Below are 19,767 nucleotides of genomic sequence, written 5' to 3' on the forward strand. Positions count from 1 at the left end.
CTACTTTCCCAACACGGGGCTTCATCTTCTGCAGCACTAACTACAGTTTCTCACTCACAGTAATGAAGAAGTGATCCACTGAAAACACTTTGATTCAGTCAGTGGACGCACTCCGCATCAGAAACGAAGTCCTCATTATGTGGCTGCAAACAGATTGAGCAGCAGGTCTGAGATAATTAGTACAGTGTATCCTTGGAAGGTCACATTCTTCATACACCCACAGTGGCGGCGCCGTGGTGTGTGAGTTATCATCTACAGGGAGGCAACATCCTGATTGCAAAACAAGCTGCTGCCTTGCTTTGCCGCCTGTCACACGTGTCACAGCAACATTACACGCTATTACATTTGCTTCCTGTAGTTGCCACTGTTTGTCAAGAAAGATCTTTCTAGCAGACTCTTTCTGACATTGCGTTGTCAGTATGGAGGTAAATAAGGGTGAATATCTAATATCACAACTTCAAGGTTCAGTTATTTTGTGAAATCAATTATTGGTTTGTAACCTGTTATGATCCAGTGAAAGCAAATGAGTAAAATAAGAGCAATCGAATATTCCTGACGTCCACCAATCTGGATTTGGATCACCTCCAAAATTCAGTGGAGTCTTCCCAAGGCTAATATCTATCTGTGCATGATTTGCAGTTGATTCATGTTTTGGGGGTTAACAGTGGTGCCTGGTTTTCCTCGCCTGGCATTCACACCAAAGAGTTCAATCTTTGTCTCATCAGAGCAGAGAATTTTGTTTCTTATGGTCTGAGAGTCCTTCAGGTGCCTTTTGGCAAACTCCAGGTGGGCTAAGGAGCAACTTCCATCGGGTCACTGTACCACACAGGCCTGATTGGTGGACTGCTGCAGAGATGATTGTCCTTCTAGAATGTTCTCCTCTCTGCACAGAGAAATGCTGGAGCGCTGACAGAATGACCACCATGTTCTTGGTCACCTCCCTGACTAAGGCCCTTCTACCCTGATCACTCAGTTTAGACGGACGGATGAACGCAAAGCTTTTGCAATACCCGATGGCCATGACCTCGGGTCAGTAAGAAGTTACGACAATAAATGTACTCCTTAGTGGGCATATATGACTGATAGTGAGACAGATGTGTTTTGTTAACTACTGAATATTCATTTCGAGTGTCATTGTAGTTCTGAGAGAAATATTCAGTGTCACTGCTTCACTTACCCACACAGCTATAAACAGGCATGTTTCATCACTGGGGAACAGACAGGTGAAAACAGTGGGTGTAATGGCTCTGTAATCACAATTTACTCACAGAAATGACCCATCATTACCGTCTTCTACATGGCAAAATCTTCTCTTTAGTCACTGATTGATGTGTAAAAATGCTCCAATGTCTAATTCTACTTTCTTTAACTTTACACAAATTTCATTTCTTTTGTATTTTCAAACAGCGTCACCTGTTTTTATTATGTTGAAAGCAAGCAGTGCAGGTGCACGTATGACCCTGTGCTGACTGTAGATTTGAACATTTGTTTAAAAAAAAAATAATAATAATAGCGAGGCTCCATTCAGCAAAGGATGATGTCTTAATTTAGACACGGACTGTGGAAAAAAACATTTAAAAAAATAGCTGTTGAAGCTTTCGAAACTTCCCACAGTATTGTTTTGAGGTAGCTGTAACTAATTTGCAGTACAGATGAAAGGTTTTGATATTGCCTCCAGCCAAACATTCTATCCAGTCTTTAATTTGAGTTTTACTTTCCTGTTCTGCTATATATTTTAGCACATACCAGGTATTATGTTTCTCCCTACTGTTGCAAGCTTAAACTCTCCTTACACAGGGATGGAGTCCCTTCTGTGTCCCTTGTGCGACCAGAAAACCACAGAGGACTCCACTGGATGCTGAAGGAAAGCACAGTGCAAGCCTAGGTCATACAAGGAATGCTCAGTGGAAGCACACTGGACGCCGTGGTCACCGTGAAGTTTTGAGCATGCTTGAAACACACACAGAAGGGACACAGAGACTGGGGGACACTCAAAGGACGCACAGACAATGCCATGGTTGGCTTTTGAATGCACAATGATCAGGGCTGTTTGCTGTAATTTTTATGAATAAAGTTCATTTTATAAAGTGTTGCTATAAAGTACAAAATGAGTTGCTTGTCAGCTGATGTCCACAGACTTTATCAGAAAGTTTTGTGCGAGTTCAAAACTTTCAGAAAACTTTGAGGAGCTCAGGCGGAAAACTTTGTCTGCTACTTTTCCTGTGGCTATCCAATAGGTTCAGTCTAGGCTTTTGATTGGTCAAAGCTCCATTCTCAATTAAGCATAAGTGGAGAAAGGACCGACGCAGCTGTATGTCTTGAAGAAAAAGACAGCTCTCGCTCTGCAGCACAGTGGAGGTGTTTGATGTCTTGGTACACGAACAGTGAGGGAATATGACATCATGCTTATAGACCACGGCAAACAATGCTCAAATCCATATATATATATATATATATATATATATATATATATATATATAAGTAGGACAATCCTTCTGCTCAGTGCAGAGCTCCATGAAAATGTGACATCATCTGTAGTGCCCCAACTCCACAGGTGACAACAACAACGCACAAAGCACGCTGAAGCACTTCCACAAAAAGGTGTTTGCATCCCTTGTGGATCCTGGCAAATTTTTTCAATGCACACCAGACTCTGAAAGGTCGCTGTCCTGTCACTGTGTAAGGGACCCCTCAAGTGAGGTGCCTGCCATTCAGTAGGTGGCAGACAAACTACATGTAAATTCAACCACAGCTGTTCACAATTTCTGGTATTCCATCCAAATACCTACCATCCAAGAGGTAGCAGACACATCTGTGAGCAATTACAAGACAAAGCTGCTTTTTTCATTGATCTAAGCCATCATAAATAACCATCATCTAATCAGTTCATCCTTATTATGTTCTACTGTAATATGATGTGTTACAAAATAATAGCATTGATTGTTTTTGAGTTACCGCTTACACAAGTTGGCTTGGATGGTCGAACCCACCCACTCACTCATCTGCATTTTTTGCTGTCCAAGCTCCACAATGTTACCAGCACTGGGTATACATATGCCTGCACAGATGCCTATTTCTTTATGTGCATATTGATATATTTTTTTAAACACAGGATCATTTCTGTGATTGTGGCTGAAACTGCACATCGATTTCACAAGTCCTGTTCGAAGTATAAACTTTTATATAAGATACGATTTCTAATTACACAGAGCATCTCTTAAGTTACAGGCAAGGCAAATTCCAGATGGAAACAGAATGATAATGATCATTTGAGTTGTCATTATGTAACAACAGAAAAGGCTGGAGAAAAAGGACAAAATTACTAAATTGGGTGTCTACATGACACTTAGTTGCTGCCTGTTTTTGTTTATGTGCAATTAAATTAGCCTCGTCCCTGTGGGAGCCCACTTGGCAGGAGGTGAGCAGCAATTGACAGATGGATGACCAGCTCCTTATTACCACTGCTATATTGTTGTTTAATTTGAGCTTTGGAAAACATCTGATTTCTGTCCAGTTTCCAACTATTGGCACGTTATTTGCACCAGAAGCTATTGCATTTTTCCTGAGCCCACCTTAAGCTGAAGCCGACATGAATAGTGAAGCAAAAAGAAGACACAGCCGACTAAACATTTACCAGGATCCTTCACCTCAGTTTGACCTTGTCTCCTCTCCGCAGGAACTCAACAGTCACTGTGGCACTGCCGCAGATTACTGAAGTACTAATATGTTGATACGTTCTGCCAGGGGCTCTGCCAGGGATTTTGGGCCCCCTGAAAATAAATCTTACTGCTCCCCCTCTCCCCAGTAGCCATCCACTAGGCCGGTATAAAATTTTGACAATGTTTTACATAAACCTATGCATTTAATGATATTTTTGACTATCATTCTCATATTTGTGAAAAGAAAAAAGCATGATTTGACAGTTACTTGGTAGGGGAAGCGATGAAAATACAATATTCTGATTTCCAGAAAATGCAAACATTTCTCTGATTGGGTTGAAAGCAATCACCCAGTCTGCACTCACACTGAAAAAAGAACCAACTTTAAAAAAAAAAAAGCATTACAATTGGTAAAGCCTGAATGAATTAAGTTGTTTGAACTTAAATTAGCAAGTTAGATTAACTCTAACTTACAAACCTAAGTTCAAACAACGTAATTCATTCAGGTTTTATCAATTGTAAAGCTTTTTTAAGTTGGTTCAAGTTTTCTCTTTTTTCTTTGCACTAGAAATGTTCTCTGTTCCTACTGCAAAGCAGTAGGATCAGCATTGCATCACTGTCCTGATCACAGAAGCAACGTTTCTGTGGAATAACAGCTATTTTCTATTTATTTAAGGCATAACAGGTTAGGAAAACACACTGTGTACCCAGGAACAAAACAAAAATAAAAATTTGTTACATAGTGTTATTTAACTAAAACAACAGTGTATAAATCCAGAGTTTTCTTCAGAAATATGAACTAATATGAGGAGAAAAGTGAGCTAGCTTATAAACTATGGACAAAGTTGGGAACAGACAACAGGCTAACATTCCAGAACTTTCCATCACAGACACCCCTGTCTGAGCCTTTTCTTTTCTTTTTTCTTTTCTTTTCTTTTTTCCTGAGCTCTGATCCACACTGCCATCTGCTCTTCTACTTACTGTCTGTGAAAGGTTTCAGCAGCTGTCTGACAGAGCAGGTGGACTGAACCATTTTACGTAAATACGAGGGGGTGAGCATTGACAAATGTTCCCAAAACAAATAACCTTAGTGTTACCAATACATTGTAAATAAAATATATGTGTGATTGTAAGTTTATTACTGAGCGTCATATTATTTTGTCAGAATTATAATTGTATTAGGGGCCTCTCTGGGCCCTTGTCAATCATGGGCCCCTGGAATCTTTTGCCTTATTCTCCCTTTTTTGGCACCCCTGCTTCCTGCGGTACCAGCTTAAAGTTGGACTGGCAACATGGAAGGAATGGCAGTGGCATCCTAACATTTCTAAAGTGAGACAGTAGTCATATTATGACTGGATTACCACTTAAGATGGTTCAGAATGCTGCTGTTGGAATCTTGATTAAAATCGAGAGATTTGATCACATTGCAATTATTCCAGCTTCCATTCACTGGCTCTGTGTGCTTGTAAGAGCAGATTTCAAGGTTTCCTTTCTGACATATAAGGGTCTAACTAGTGGTGCACCTACCTATGTTGCTGAACATGTTGAACCTTATGTGCCTTCTTGTGCCCCATGGTTGCAGAACGCAGGCTTGCTCTGTATCCCCGTTGTGTTAAAAAGAAGTCAGTCAATTCTTGAACTTCAGTTGAATTTTGAACTGAGTCAGAAAACAGGTTGTACATTTACAAGTTTAAAACTCAGAATTTTTGCACATCCCTGCCTAGTTATACAAGTGAATGCAATTCAAATTCACTAGTATAAGTTTAATAAGTCGCCAAATTAGAATTTTAAAACTTCTATAGAGATACTTCCTCTGAAACCCAAATTTACACCTTTTTATCCAACAGGGAGATATGACGGCGTGCTCATTTTACATCTCACGCTGTGCTAAATCACTGTCTCTTTAGGTTCTGCAATCCCTGTCCCAGAAGCCGCACAGGCAGAAAGAATAATCCAGCGAGAGAGGGAAGTAGAGTCAGCACTTCTAACAAATGAACGAGGACGGCAACGGCTGCAAGCAACGCAATCACAACACACATGAGCATCTTTTATTAAGTAATACTCCCAGACTTTGCAGATGAGTATACACAAAAGAGACTTTCTGCTCGTGTGGGCTTCCAGACAAATAGCGTCGAGAAAATGCAACGTGCCTAAAAGAGATTAGAGGCAGTGCGGCAGCCAATAATTAATATTCCTCCACATTTCCTGGTGTTCTGTTGACAGTTGGTTTTCCAGCTGAGTGTTTGTACTGGAAGCTGTTTGTCTGGATCACTTTCACTTGCAACACTACAAGATGGATTCCGGCCTCTTGAACCCATCCGCTGTGACCTGAATAATAAGTTGATCCGACACGAGTGGAGTAGCCGGCGTGCAGTCAGTGTTGCTCACGTTATCATCTTATCACTAGTTCGAGAGCCTCAGAGCAGATTAACAGAAAACAGAGATGGTATCTTGCAGCAGAGCTATTCATCAAAGTAGAAAATGAGCCTGTACGCGTGCAGCAGCCAAACTACTACCCTCGTAATGACGCAGTGTGTGTGTGTGTGTGTGTGTGCGCGTGTATGGTGGAGCCGTTGCAAACAGGGAGGGTTAAACTATAGCATAACTCTGGGGTTTAAATAAATACATCCTGGGCATGATAGCGACTGTCTGCGGTGCTGACAGAGCGTTCGCTGCCGTAGCTGATGATAATAAAGCAGGCAGCACAAATCCTCGCAAAGTGTGCCACAGTGCTTATGAGCCATATCTGCTCTCAGCCAACCAGTTTGGTTGGCGTATGAAGTGTTGTACAGTACTTGTCATCCAGTGGCTGCACTTGCACAGTTGGAAATAGCTGCTGGAGGCATTTGGGGATACTGGGAAGTTGGCAGTAGTTTATTTGGGCTGTGATCCAGATGAACAGACAAAAGAATATATTCACCCATGGGGATGCATGAAAGTAGTCAGAGTGTCAAGTGAAAAGAGCAGCTTTATAGTGCAGGGGCGTAGGTGAGAGTTTTGTGTTGTGGGGGGGGGGGGTGCAATCAGATGGCCCAACTTTCATGACGCGATTCAGTCAGGGATGGCGTCTTCGCTGCTACACGTCTGCATTGCATCAGGCAGATGCAGAGAAGAGAATCATGGGTAGGTGAATGATGCAAAGACGCCAACTCTTAATAGCAGAGGATCTCTTCTGCAAGTTGCAGGAAGTTGATTAGTTGAATTTACCCGTTCCTGTTGGGTGACTTGGAAAAGACTCAAACGAAATGAAAGCCATCACAAGGCAGATGCACACCCTGCGCGTAAGGACATGTTTTTGTTTTTTTACGACGCACATCCAAAACACATAAAAGGCGTGCTGGATCAAGAAAAATTGTACCAAAAACAGAAATAGAATGATCCACACCACCACAGCGCTTCCATGCAAAAAGCTTTATTTTTGTTTTTTTTTACTATACATGACTTCATATTTTGATGTCTTTGTGACATCATTATGAAGTCAGTTATACCAAATATTTGATTGAATAATATGAGCTTCTGATCAAAGCAATCAGTGCAAAACCGGAGAACTGATTCAAAGCCCACTTCCTGGGACTGCTTGCCCTCAACTTCTGTACAAACAGGAAGACTGATGTAGAGCCCTGCGCGGGGGCTAGTTTCTTTGTCCTGCTCCCGCCGGCTCCCACTGAAAGTCGGACCATTACCACCCACACACGCAATGTGTGAGTTACATATTATATATTACATATTATACACATATTGTACACATTGCGGGAACAGGTGGGAGTGTAACTCCCACCTGTTCCCGCAATGTGTATAGTACAGTAGTGTTCAGAATAATAGTAGTGCCATGTGACTAAAAAGATTAATCCAGGTTTTGAGTATATTTCTTATTGTCACATGGGAAACAAGGTACCAGTAGATTCAGTAGATTCTCACAAATCCAATAAGACCAAGCATTCATGATATGCACACTCTTAAGGCTATGAAATTGGGCTATTAGTAAAAAAAAGTAGAAAAGGGGGTGTTCACAATAATAGTAGTGTGGAATTCAGTCAGTGAGTTCATCGATTTTGTGGAACAAACAGGTGTGAATCAGGTGTCCCCTATTTAAGGATGAAGCCAGCACCTGTTGAACATGCTTTTCTCTTTCAAAGCCTGAGGAAAATGGGACGTTCAAGACATTGTTCAGAAGAACAGAGTAGTTTGATTAAAAAGTTGATTGGAGAGGGGAAAAATTATACGCAGGTGTAAAAAATTATAGGCTGTTCATCTACAATGATCTCCAATGCTTTAAAATGGACAAAAAAAAAAAAAAAAAAAACAGACGCGTGGAAGAAAACGGAAAACAAGTATCAAAATGGATAGAAGAATAACCAGAATGGCAAAGGCTCACCCATTGATCAGCTCCAGGATGATCAAAGACAGTCTGGAGTTACCTGTAAGTGCTGTGACAATTAGAAGACGCCTGTGTGAAGCTAATTTATTTGCAAGAATCCCCCGCAAAGTGCCTCTGTTAAATAAAAGACATGTGCAGAAGAGGTTACAATTTGCCAAAGAACACATCAACTGGCCTAAAGAGAAATGGAGGAATATTTTGTGGACTGATGAGAGTAAAATTGTTCTTTTTGGGTCCAAGGGCTGCAGACAGTTTGTGAGACGACCCCCAAACTCTGAATTCAAGCCACAGTTCACAGTGAAGACAGTGAAGCATGGTGGTGCAAGCATCATGATATGGGCATGTTTCTCCTACTATGGTGTTGGGCCTATATATCGCATACCAGGTATCATGGATCAGTTTGGATATGTCAAAATATTTGAAGAGGTCATGTTGCCTTATGCTGAAGAGGACATGCCCTTGAAATGGGTGTTTCAAGAAGACAATGACCCCAAGCACGCTAGTAAATGAGCAAAATCTTGGTTCCAAACCAACAAATTAATGCCTCACAGATGTGAAATCATGAAAAACTGTGGTTATACAACTAAATACTAGTTTAGTGATTCACAGGATTGCTAAAAAAGCAGTTTGAACATAATAGTTTTGAGTTTGTAGCGTCAACAGCAGATGCTACTACTATTGTGAACACCCCCTTTTCTACTTTTTTTTTTTTACTAATAGCCCAATTTCATAGCCTTAAGAGTTTGCATATCATGAATGCTTGGTCTTGTTGGATTTGTGAGAATCTACTGAATCTACTGGTACCTTGTTTCCCATGTAACAATAAGAAATATACTCAAAACCTGGATTAATCTTTTTAGTCACATAGCACTACTATTATTCTGAACACTACTGTATGTGCATTTCCAGTCCACCCCACACTGGCAAAAGTCTAAGAATCTGTGCCCGCACAGTAGTAGTTATGCATTGATTTTGTGTCTCCTCCCGTCGTCATCCCCCCCACCCCCCGAGAGAAAACATCATTTAGGCTATTAATAAAAAGTTTCATGGGGTTGTTTGTTTTGTGTCTTAAAGATGGTTTCATATATGTGTGCCCTATATGAGCATGCAGTAGCTGCATCTGCGTCCGTGTATCTGCTCTGGTGCTCTCCCTATCTGCTGCTCCTGTTAAATTAAAGATGTTCTATTTAAGTTGACAGGAGACTGTGGTCACCACATACTTTTACACAATTCTCCTTTGTTGACTGAGTCATCCTGTCACTTCGAAACCCGTGGGACCCAACGCCGACCCAATCCCAGTGCAGCCCTGTAGATTGATGCATGTGTTTGCATGCATCCCTGCGTCCCTGCCTGGCTGGCTTCTGTCAATATGCATTATATGCACTAACGACTAGGTAACAAGCAATAGTGACCTTACTTACTGAAAACCATTTGAGCACTTGTTCCTATCAGCACGAGTTTAACATTTGATCACAAAAGTTTGGTATTTTGTTGTACTAACTGACCAAAAATTCTTACTAGTCACTCCTTATCAGCAACTAATCTCTCTCAAAAATTCTTGAAAGGGTAGTTGTAAAACAGCTAACTGATCATCTGCAGTGGAATGGTGTATTTGAAGAGTTTAAGTCAGGTTTTAGAATTCATCATAGTACAGAAACAGCATTAGTGAAGGTTACAAATGATCTTCTTATGGCCTCAGACAGTGGACTCATCTCTGTGCTTGTTCTGTTAGACCTCAGTGCTGCTTTTGATACTGTTGACCATAAAATTTTATTACAGAGATTAGAGCATGCCATAGGTATTAAAGGCACTGCGCTGCGGTGGTTTGAATCATATTTATCTAATAGATTACAATTTGTTCATGTAAATGGGGAATCTTCTTCACAGAGTAAGGTTAATTATGGAGTTCCACTCTCTTCATTGGCTTCCTGTTAATTCTAGAATAGAATTTAAAATTCTTCTTCTTACTTATAAGGTTTTGAATAATCAGGTCCCATCTTATCTTATGGACCTCATAGTACCATATCACCCCAATAGAGCGCTTCGCTCTCAGACTGCAGGCTTACTTGTAGTTCCTAGGGTTTGTAAGAGTAGAATGGGAGGCAGAGCCTTCAGCTTTCAGGCTCCTCTCCTGTGGAACCAGCTCCCAATTCGGATCAGGGAGACAGACACCCTCTCTACTTTTAAGATTAGTCTTAAAACTTTCCTTTTTGCTAAAGCTTATAGTTAGGGCTGGATCAGGTGACCCTGAACCATCCCTTAGTTATGCTGCTATAGACTTAGACTGCTGGGGGGTTCCCATGATGCACTGAGTGTTTCTTTCTCTTTTTGCTCTGTATGCACCACTCTGCATTTAATCATTAGTGATTGATCTCTGCTCCCCTCCACAGCATGTCTTTTTCCTGGTTCTCTCCCTCAGCCCCAACCAGTCCCAGCAGAAGACTGCCCCTCCCTGAGCCTGGTTCTGCTGGAGGTTTCTTCCTGTTAAAAAGGAGTTTTTCCTTCCCACTGTAGCCAAGTGCTTGCTCACAGGGGGTCGTTTTGACCGTTGGGGTTTTACATAATTATTGTATGGCCTTGCCTTACAATATAAAGCGCCTTGGGGCAACTGTTTGTTGTGATTTGGCGCTATATAAATAAAATTGATTGATTGATTGATTGAACTAATGGCACTTTTGTCAAGACATCTTACTAGTGATGCTACACACTGCACTAGTAGCACCAAAGTCCCAACTAGTCTGCTTTTTGATACAGTAATAATGGCCATCTGACCAAACTAGTAATACTAAAAGCTTTACTGGTTAACTTGTGAAGTGTAAGCGTTGTGAGGTTAACTAATCAAGCACCAACTCACCTCACTAGTTCACTCAACTTTTTTTTAAACTTTTATTTATTTGTGCAAGGACAGTAACCTAGTAACCTGCACTAGTGAACTAGTGAGAATTTAAGCTCTTGCTAGGTAACTGGTGAAGGCCCAAAAAACTTGCTAGTTAACTAGTGACATGCAAAACCTGTGACATGTTAAATAGACAACCACTGACTCACCTCACTAGTTCACTAGTGACTTACTATTCTCTGCACTAGTTTACTCGTGAACTTTTAGGCTCTTAGTTAACTAGTAAAGGCCAAAACATACCACTTAACTAGTGAGATGCAAAAGCTGTGACATGTTATCTAGTCAAGTACCTATTCACCTTACTAGTTAACTAGTAAGGTCTCTTTTGAGTTTACCACAGTTATTGATGGAAATACAGCACAGCATAAATTCTACCAGAGGACTCAGATTTTTAAGTCGTCATTCCAATTTGGTTAAGTAACCTAAACTTTAATCTCTAAACAGAGCAGTTTTTCCATTAATCATCATCTCTCAACCAACTGGGCATTGCAGTCTCGTTTGAGGGTAGGCGCTAAAGTGGCAAAATATGATGCATATGACATAATTTCTCTACTTCCGGGAAATAAAACATGGCATTTTCTTGGAGCTTTTGGGCAAATTACACGCAAACAAAGTGAAAATGCAAAGAAAAACTGACGATGCGGTGGAAAGTGGACATGAGTTGCAGTTTGTTTATGACCCGGCGCATAAACATATCGAGGCGGTTTTGCAGGTGAGAGAACACAGCTACTCTGGTTAGCTGTGTAGGCTAACACTTACCGACACGACGTCTCCCATTTGCCTCATCTTCCCTTTTCCACTGGGAACTGAAAAACTGCACTTTTCGTGACTGCTTCGGTGATTGCAGCAGAAAAAGAACACTACAACATTTTTTCCATGTGAAGTTATGCTGTGTATATATTGCACAACGTGACCGGCTGTCCCCATAAGTGGTCAAATCCCGCGATACCACACAGGGTTCAAACAAGTCTGCGGTGCCCTATAGGAACCACAAACATTCCATAAAACTTCAATGTTCTCATCTCTTGCTGTTTGCAGATCACTGACAAGACATCCCCTTCTCCACCGCCACCAGTTGGCCCCCGTCCTCTGACTGGGGGCAAGCTCCCCCCCTGCCATTTCATGACCATCTCAAGTCTACTCTCTGCCATGATGGGGACCAGTGCCAAATCTAATTCACCATAAACTACAAATTTCTGTGCACTATCTTGTTGCAATAATCAACATTAAGTTGCCTTCTGAGTCCTTCTTTTACCCATATTGTCACTTTTTGATGCAAATGGCTCATTTTGACTGAAGGCCAGTCTGTGACAAGTTGGGTACCCCTCTTTGTGTTACACAGTGACACAAGGGCAAATGCCAACCCTAACCTTACCATCATCAAAACATCGATGAATGTTCCTGGAAGACATGAAGGTGAAACAGTTCCATGCTCTGTCAGAAAGAAATGACACCCTTCACTAAATGAAACAACGGACTTACTTAGTGAAAAATGCAACCAGTTGGAAGTGAGAATGTGATATGGCAGGACTATTGACTGACTCTGTTATGCCTATATTTGCCTTGCAGATCACAGCCACGTTAAATAACCATTAATTATGACACCATGACGGGGCTACAGTTAGCGTTAGTGGAACAGGAGCTCTAGCCAGACTCCATTCTATATTATGACAACTAGACATCTTTCTCTCAGGTTACTTGCTTCAACACATCTTCATAAATAATCAAACAATGTGAATAATATCAACAAGATCCCAATATCAATTCCGATTGTGCTACATGGTACATTAATTATGAACTGCAACATCGTGAGTTATAAACGTAACCACAAACAGTAGCTAGAGGCAGCAAACCACAAAATATTGTTAATTACAGTATGAAAAGCTGTTTTGTTTCACGTACTCTGAAAAATATCCCTGTTGAACTTACAGTCCATAAACAACAGCAAGCAGCAGTATTGCGTTCTGTTGTTTTGCATTATGTATATTGCACCGGTAAAGATAATAGATGCATTAATGTGGTTACACTTCTTGATGATAGAATTTGGATTTGTGAACCAAAAGCATTCGTGACTCCAGTAATTCACTGCGTTTGATGCTCCATTGTGCTTGTGTCGCCTCTCCAGGCCATCAGGCTGTGTGTCGTAATTACTTATTTCTTACAGCTGTTATGTAAAGTTACACAAATAATATACATCTGGAACATTTTAAAAACACTTTCATCAGATTCTTTTTAATCTAATATGTAATATGTGTATTTTATTTTATTTTATTTGGTGGGGGGGTGCAATGTGGGTGTAAGCTACAGCAGGGCGATTTGTGGTTTGGATCTGAGGCCGACATTGCCGACTTAGGCACCGGCGATGTTTAAAGCAGGACCATGAATCACTCTAAGAAGTGTTTGAAGGAGCTCAGACAGGATTCAGAAGAAAGTTGACAAAGAGTAAAAGCAAAATCATTTTAAGTTTGTGTCTTCTTCTACTAGGATCCTCAAGATACCCTCCTTGCAATATGAAATACTTGTTTTTACTTCCCTTTGGCAAGATTCGTATCTTACTCCTCTGGAAGTCACCCAATCCTCCACCTGTTTCTTTAAAGCATTAAGAATGTAGAACAGATTTCTTTAACTATTAAAGATTGTTCTGCAAAGTTTTTCACAAACGGAAACCTTTCATCAAATACCAGCATTACCAACTCAGAGTTCAGTTTAACTTCATTTTTATTCCTTTACTCAAGGGATTATGTTTGTAATTTTGTACCCTTTTTAAAATTTTCTTTTTTGTTTATTTATTTATTCTCTCTTTCTTTTAATTCATTTGTCCATTTTGAGCAGAGACGCTGTTCATGGTTTTGTATGTTCTGTTTTGCAAAAAAGAAAAATTAAAGAATGTAATGTTTTCTTTTGACGTTGTGTTTGTTCTCTTCAAAAAAAATGTAATTAAAAAGAGTAAAAGCAAAATGAAGATGAGATGTATTCAAACATACGTAGTCATCCAATAAAATTTCAGTCTTTACTTATGCGTAATTGGGGCATGCAGAGGCGCCAGTGAGCAAGTCCCCGTGTGGACGCCCCTGAATTAGTAGGACGAAATTGGATGTCTGTGACTTTGGTAGAAGGCAGCAAAATTCCAACAATCTCTAATGAATCGCTGTCAGATTTGGACCTTACTGTGGGCAGCGTGTTCTGAATCATTCACACCCACATCGTACTGTAATTTGAGAAATGTTTGTGTGTGTTTATGCCTCCTCCTAAGGGTTTTGGCCAATTTCCACCAAACGTGGTGTGTGCATGTAGGTTGACACTAGAATTACCCTGGAGGGGTTTGTTTTGATAAAGGTCAAGTTCATTGGTGCTCAAAGGTCAAAATTTTTTAACATCTGGTTGTTTGTTGCTCTACTCTTCCCAGGTCCTTTGCTCAGTTTCCAACAAACTTGATATGTGGATAACAGTCAACCCCAGAACTGCCCTAAAGGGTATGTTTTTGGCAAAGGACAAGGCAATTGGAGATCATGTCAAAGTTCTGAATTTCGCTCCAATTTGCACCAAACGTGGTACACATATGTAGACTGGTTCCAGAATTTCCCAAGCATGGTTACATTTGCCAAAGGTGGACCAAATTTCCTCTACTTCTCCCAGGTCCTTTGGTTAATTTCCAAAAAACTTGATATGTGGATGACAGTCAACCCCAGAACTGCCCTAAAGGGTATGTTATTTGCAAAAGACAAGGTGATTGGAGATAATGTCAAAATTCTGATTTTTGCACTAATTTGCACCAAACTTGGTACACATATGTAGACTGATTCCAGAATTGTCCAGGCATGGTTACATTTTCCAAAGGTTGATTATCGCTGTCAAGATCATTGAGGCTCAAAGGTGAGAATTTTCAAACATCTGGTTGTTTGTTGCCCTGCTCCTCTTGGGTACTTTGGTCAGTTTCCAATAAACTTGATACGTGAATGACAGTCAACCCCAGAACTGCCCTAAAGGGTATATTTTTGGCAAAGGACAAGGTGATTGGAGATCATGTCAAAATTCTGATTTTCGCTCCAATTTGCACCAAACGTGGTACACATATGTAGACTGGTTCCAGAATTTCCCAAGCATGGTTAAATTTGCCAAAGGTGGACCACATTTCCTCTACTCTTCCGAGGTCCTTTGGTCAGTTTCAAAGAAACTTGATATGTGGATGACAGTCAACCCAGAACTGCCCTTAATGGGCATGTTTTTGGCAAAAGGTCAAGGCCATTGTGTTAAATGTCAAAATTAGGATTTTTGCTCTGATTTGCACCAAACTTGGCACACATATGTATATGGGGTCTGAATTGCCCGGCAAGGTCAAATTTGCTATAGGTCAATTAGTGAGGTCAAAGGTTATGTCTGCCTGTCTGTTTGTTGACCTGCTACTCTCTGGTCTAATGATTTCTCTCAAATATGGGATGCCAGTGAAGATTAACCCCAAAATTGCTGCTCATAAATTCATTTCAGCAAAAGTAAAGGTCAAGGAAGTCAACTTGGACCAAATGTGGCACACACTTTGATCAGTTCCAGAATTGTCCTATATATATATATATATATATATATATATATATATATATATATATATATATATATATATATATATATATATATATATATATATATATATATATATATATATATATATATTAATACATTTGAAGTAACATAGGCTATTGAGCACTTTAGTAGTAGTAGTAGTAGTTAGAAGTAGTAGCAGTAGTAGAAGATGGTAAGGGGAGAAACACTTTTGTGTTGCAGAACTGAGACAAACCTGGCACACATATACAGTACTTTGACATACAGGGAGTGACATAGGCTACTGAGCACCTTAGTAGTAGTAGTAGTAGTAATAGTAGTCATCGTAGTTAAGGGGGGAGACGCTTTTGTCCTAAACCATCATAAGCAAGTGTGCAAAAAGGTTGGTGTCATACTTTTCTGTTCTCTTCTTTTTCCTTTGAACTTTTTACTTCATTTTTGCAAGTAACGGTAGCAGTAGCATAGTAGTAGTAGTACTAGTAGTAGCCGCAGTAGTAGTAGTAGTAGTAATAGCAACTGTCTCTTGAGGCAGCTTTAGTCGCACCTCAACAGTTTTCTGGAATCCAGAATAGGTGGGAGGTGATAGCTTTGTTGGTAAAGGTGAAGTCTCTGAATCACGGGTAACGGCTACTTATCTTCTATCTAGTATACATTATCTACGGGTGGCACGGTGGATTAGTGGTTAGCACTGGTGGCTCACAGCAAGAAGGTCATGGGATCGCTTCCCACCCTTTCTGAGTGTAGTTTGCCTGTTCTCCCCGTGTCTGCGTGGGTTTCCTCCGGGCGCTCCGGTTTCCTCCCACAATCAAAAACATGCTTATTTAGGGTCTGCTCCTTTCTCTGCCCCTGACCAAGGCAGAGTCTCTACATCTGGAGTTGGTTCCTGGGCGCCGGACTGTGGCTGCCCACTGCTCCGATTGTGTCTAACTGTAATTAGGATGGGTTAAATGCAGAGGACAAATTTTGTTGTATATATGTACAATGAAAATAAAGACTCCATTCTATCTATCTATCTATCTATCTATCTATCTATCTATCTATCTATCTATCTATCTATCTATCTATCTATCTATCTATCTATCTATCTATCCAGCCCAGTCTCATGTTTTTTTTTTCATGCTTCTCTGATGAAATGAGTCAAATTTTCGTGACGGGATTTTTTTTAAACTCACTATTCCTAACCCTACTCCTACCCCCGACCCTAACCCTAACCCTAATGTTACTCTTTCCCCCCACCCTAACCATAACCACCCCCACCCTTCACTTTTAATTTCGTGCAGCCATCATGGAATGAATTAGAATGAATTCGTGCTGCTGTGCGAAAATAAGGCGCTTTTCGTCACAATATCACAAACCAATAGATTCATGTACATTTCGTGCTGCTGAACCGCGACTTCCGTGAGACCAGGTTGATCTATCTAATGTTAAAGTAGTTCAGATAAATGAAGAGTGACACATAATTTAAATATTGGTTGAAAAAAATGTATGTAATTATTACATTATTACCAAAATATATATATATTTTTGATGTCCTCTCATGGGGCTGCTGTAGTACATTCACAGCCCACTAGGGGGTTGTGGTCCAACTGAAGTGCATTTGCGGCCCCTTTGGGAGTCTGCGACCCACACTTTGGGAAACACTTGTCTAGTCTTTTCCAAAACCTGGGAATACCAAATATGTTATGATTTCATCTTGTCAAGTGTGGATATTTGGAAATATCCGCTTTGCTCATTGTAAACCGAACATTTTTTATGGGCATTTGAGAATATAAATTTTGGGCTCTGGGTGCTTTAGCATAATTCTTTTTTTTTTTCTGGATTTCGCGGCTGTCTGAGGAGAAAAGTGGCCTTCGGACTGATGAAAGCAGCAGCAGCGCTGAGGGGGAGTGAGCCGTGCGCGGTGGTGTGCTGCAGTCCGCCGCCTGGCTGCCATAGTTGAGTAAACTACGCGGACATTAGCGGGCGCAGCGGCGCAAACCACACCGAGTCCGAGTGGATTAAAACGGCGTGCATATGTACACACACCCGAGACAAACCACTGTCAGCCACGCAAAGAGAAAGCCTGGTGTGTAACAGCAGTTTGCGGCTGAAAAAAAGGCTTTGGAAGAACTCAGCGGCGCGTTGTGACACAGCTCGGCGGGAATGGCTTCATCTCCGTGCGGCAACACTAACTTTGATTCCGGGCTGGAAATCAAAACTCGCTCGGTGGAGCAGACGCTTATTCCTTTAGTATCACAGGTGAGTCCCAAAAGAAAGAAAGAAAGGAAAAAGAAGTGCAGGATCACTTTTACTTTACAGCGTTTTTTAAAAGCTTTACATAAGCATTCCTGTTTTTAAAAAAGGTGACTTTGGTTGACATTTATTTTGTCTGGTATGTTTTTTTTTTGTTTGTTTTTTTTTTTACCGCTTGTGGTGCGTTCAATGACTGGTCCATGAATTGGAGTATTTGTGAGTGGAGTGGATTTCGTTGTGTGGTTTGGCTGTTTGTTGCATACGAGTGTGCGTCCACCACTTTGGACACGTTAGACATGCACACACACACTGCAAAAACGAATTTAGTCGGTTTTGTGCAAAATTTGCAGCATGCAGAAATGCATAATGTGGTAGTGAGTTTTTTTTTTTTTTTTGGCTGGAATCCTGACCCCTGCAAGTGTAGTCCACTTTATGGAAAGTTTCACAAATTGTGTATTCCCCTTTGTAAATCCTGACCTGCACTTCTCCAGTTAGGCACCTTTTGAAGGATGTGATATTTTTTTTTCTTTCTGTCTTTCAGTAAATAAGACCTACTTAAGGCCACTGCAGTCTTTCAGCAACTCTCCTGCACACTCCAGTAGTTCCTGGTAAAGAATTTATAAGGGCATTGCGATATGCATTGTGATTCTTAGTATTGCAGTTCAATATTTATATTTATTGGCATTTTTGTTTGGTTTTTCCAACACTAGACCACAGGAAAATGGTGAATAATGCTCTTTTCATAAATCTCAATCAACTTTTATTTGTATAGCCCCTTACACAGCCCAAAAGACAACCAAAGGGCTTTCCAGTAAAAGTAAAAACACACAACACAAGGACAATATACAGGCTATCAGACTGTACAACCCCTCACTCAGGGAGAGGAGGAGTAACAGGAAGACAGAGGACGGGAAGGAGAGGAACAGTAGTAGCCAGTAAACCAGTATTCGGTGTTTCGCAGTTGCGAATCTCGCACCATCTCACAGTCTGTGACTCACGCGAGAGATCATTTTCAGCAGAGTTCTGGTGTCGCAGACCAAACGGTCCCACCTAAAAATAAGTGCGCCCTGCCTTCACTGCTCATGCGTCATTAGCCGCGGTTCACGGATTATCACCTCGTTTCTGCTTAAAACTGCCCTCCAGTCATCATCTATCTCAGCGACAGATATCTGAAGCTTTTGTCCAACAATTATTTCCACATAAATTCAGCATTATTTCATCATAAAAGATGGAGGAAGTGATCAGAGCACAACTACACGAGCTGCTAACTGATGCATTCACTGCAGGTCGGTCATTTCAAAGCGTCACAGAGTGCTGCCTTGTTCCTGCTTAAAATGGCCTCGCTTCTGCTTAAAACTGACTTTAGAATGATTTAAGAGGTTTTACCTTTTCATCTGATGGTTAATAACCCCATTAATCCATTTGATTGCTTTGGGTGAAGAGACTCTGTCTTAGATGAGTGGCTGAGCTCTGAACTGACACGTGCACAGTGGAGCCAGGGCGGACCAATTTTTACAGGGGGATCGTTCGGTCTGCAATACCAGTTCAGGGCACAATGTAAACAAACGCTGTGAAATATGGACAACAAGACAACATCTTGGCGCTGCAGAAGTTCATCACAGGTGCTACACCTCCTCCAGATAACACTCTCAATTTGGGAGAACGTGTCATCATCATAATCGCCCATGAATTCACTGGATCAACGTCGTTCACATCCTTGTTATTCATTGTTTACTTGTGATGTGAGATACCGGAACTCTGCTGGTACTGGGGTGCATTCTGGGAAGTGCAGGGGGCTGCCAGGGGCATTATCAAATCAAATCAATTTTATTTATATAGCACCAAATCACAACAAACAGTTGCCCCAAGGCGCTTTATATTGTAAGGCAAGGCCATACAATAATTACGGAAAAACCCCAACGGTCAAAACGACCCCCTGTGAGCAAGCACTTGGCAACAGTGGGAAGGAAAAACCCCCTTTTAACAGGAAGAAACCTCCAGCAGAACCAGGCCCAGGGAGGGGCAGTCTTCTGCTGGGACTGGTTGGG

At 41.0% G+C, this 19,767-nt stretch overlaps 1 protein-coding gene across 1 annotated transcript in view; it reads left to right on the plus strand.

The window, feature by feature from the left end:
• Positions 1 to 17,307: 17,307 nt before the first annotated feature.
• Positions 17,308 to 19,767, plus strand: part of ctnnal1 (catenin (cadherin-associated protein), alpha-like 1) — a 177,983-nt gene continuing 175,523 nt past the window's right edge. Inside the window, exon 1 of the mRNA XM_034160180.1 lies at positions 17,308 to 17,725. Within this exon, the coding sequence (XP_034016071.1) occupies positions 17,630 to 17,725 (96 nt within the window). The 5' untranslated portion in view covers positions 17,308 to 17,629. The remainder of the gene's footprint in view (positions 17,726 to 19,767) is intronic.

This window comes from Thalassophryne amazonica, chromosome 20 (assembly GCF_902500255.1).
Source record: "Thalassophryne amazonica chromosome 20, fThaAma1.1, whole genome shotgun sequence".
NCBI classification, from domain to species: Eukaryota; Metazoa; Chordata; class Actinopteri; order Batrachoidiformes; family Batrachoididae; genus Thalassophryne; species Thalassophryne amazonica.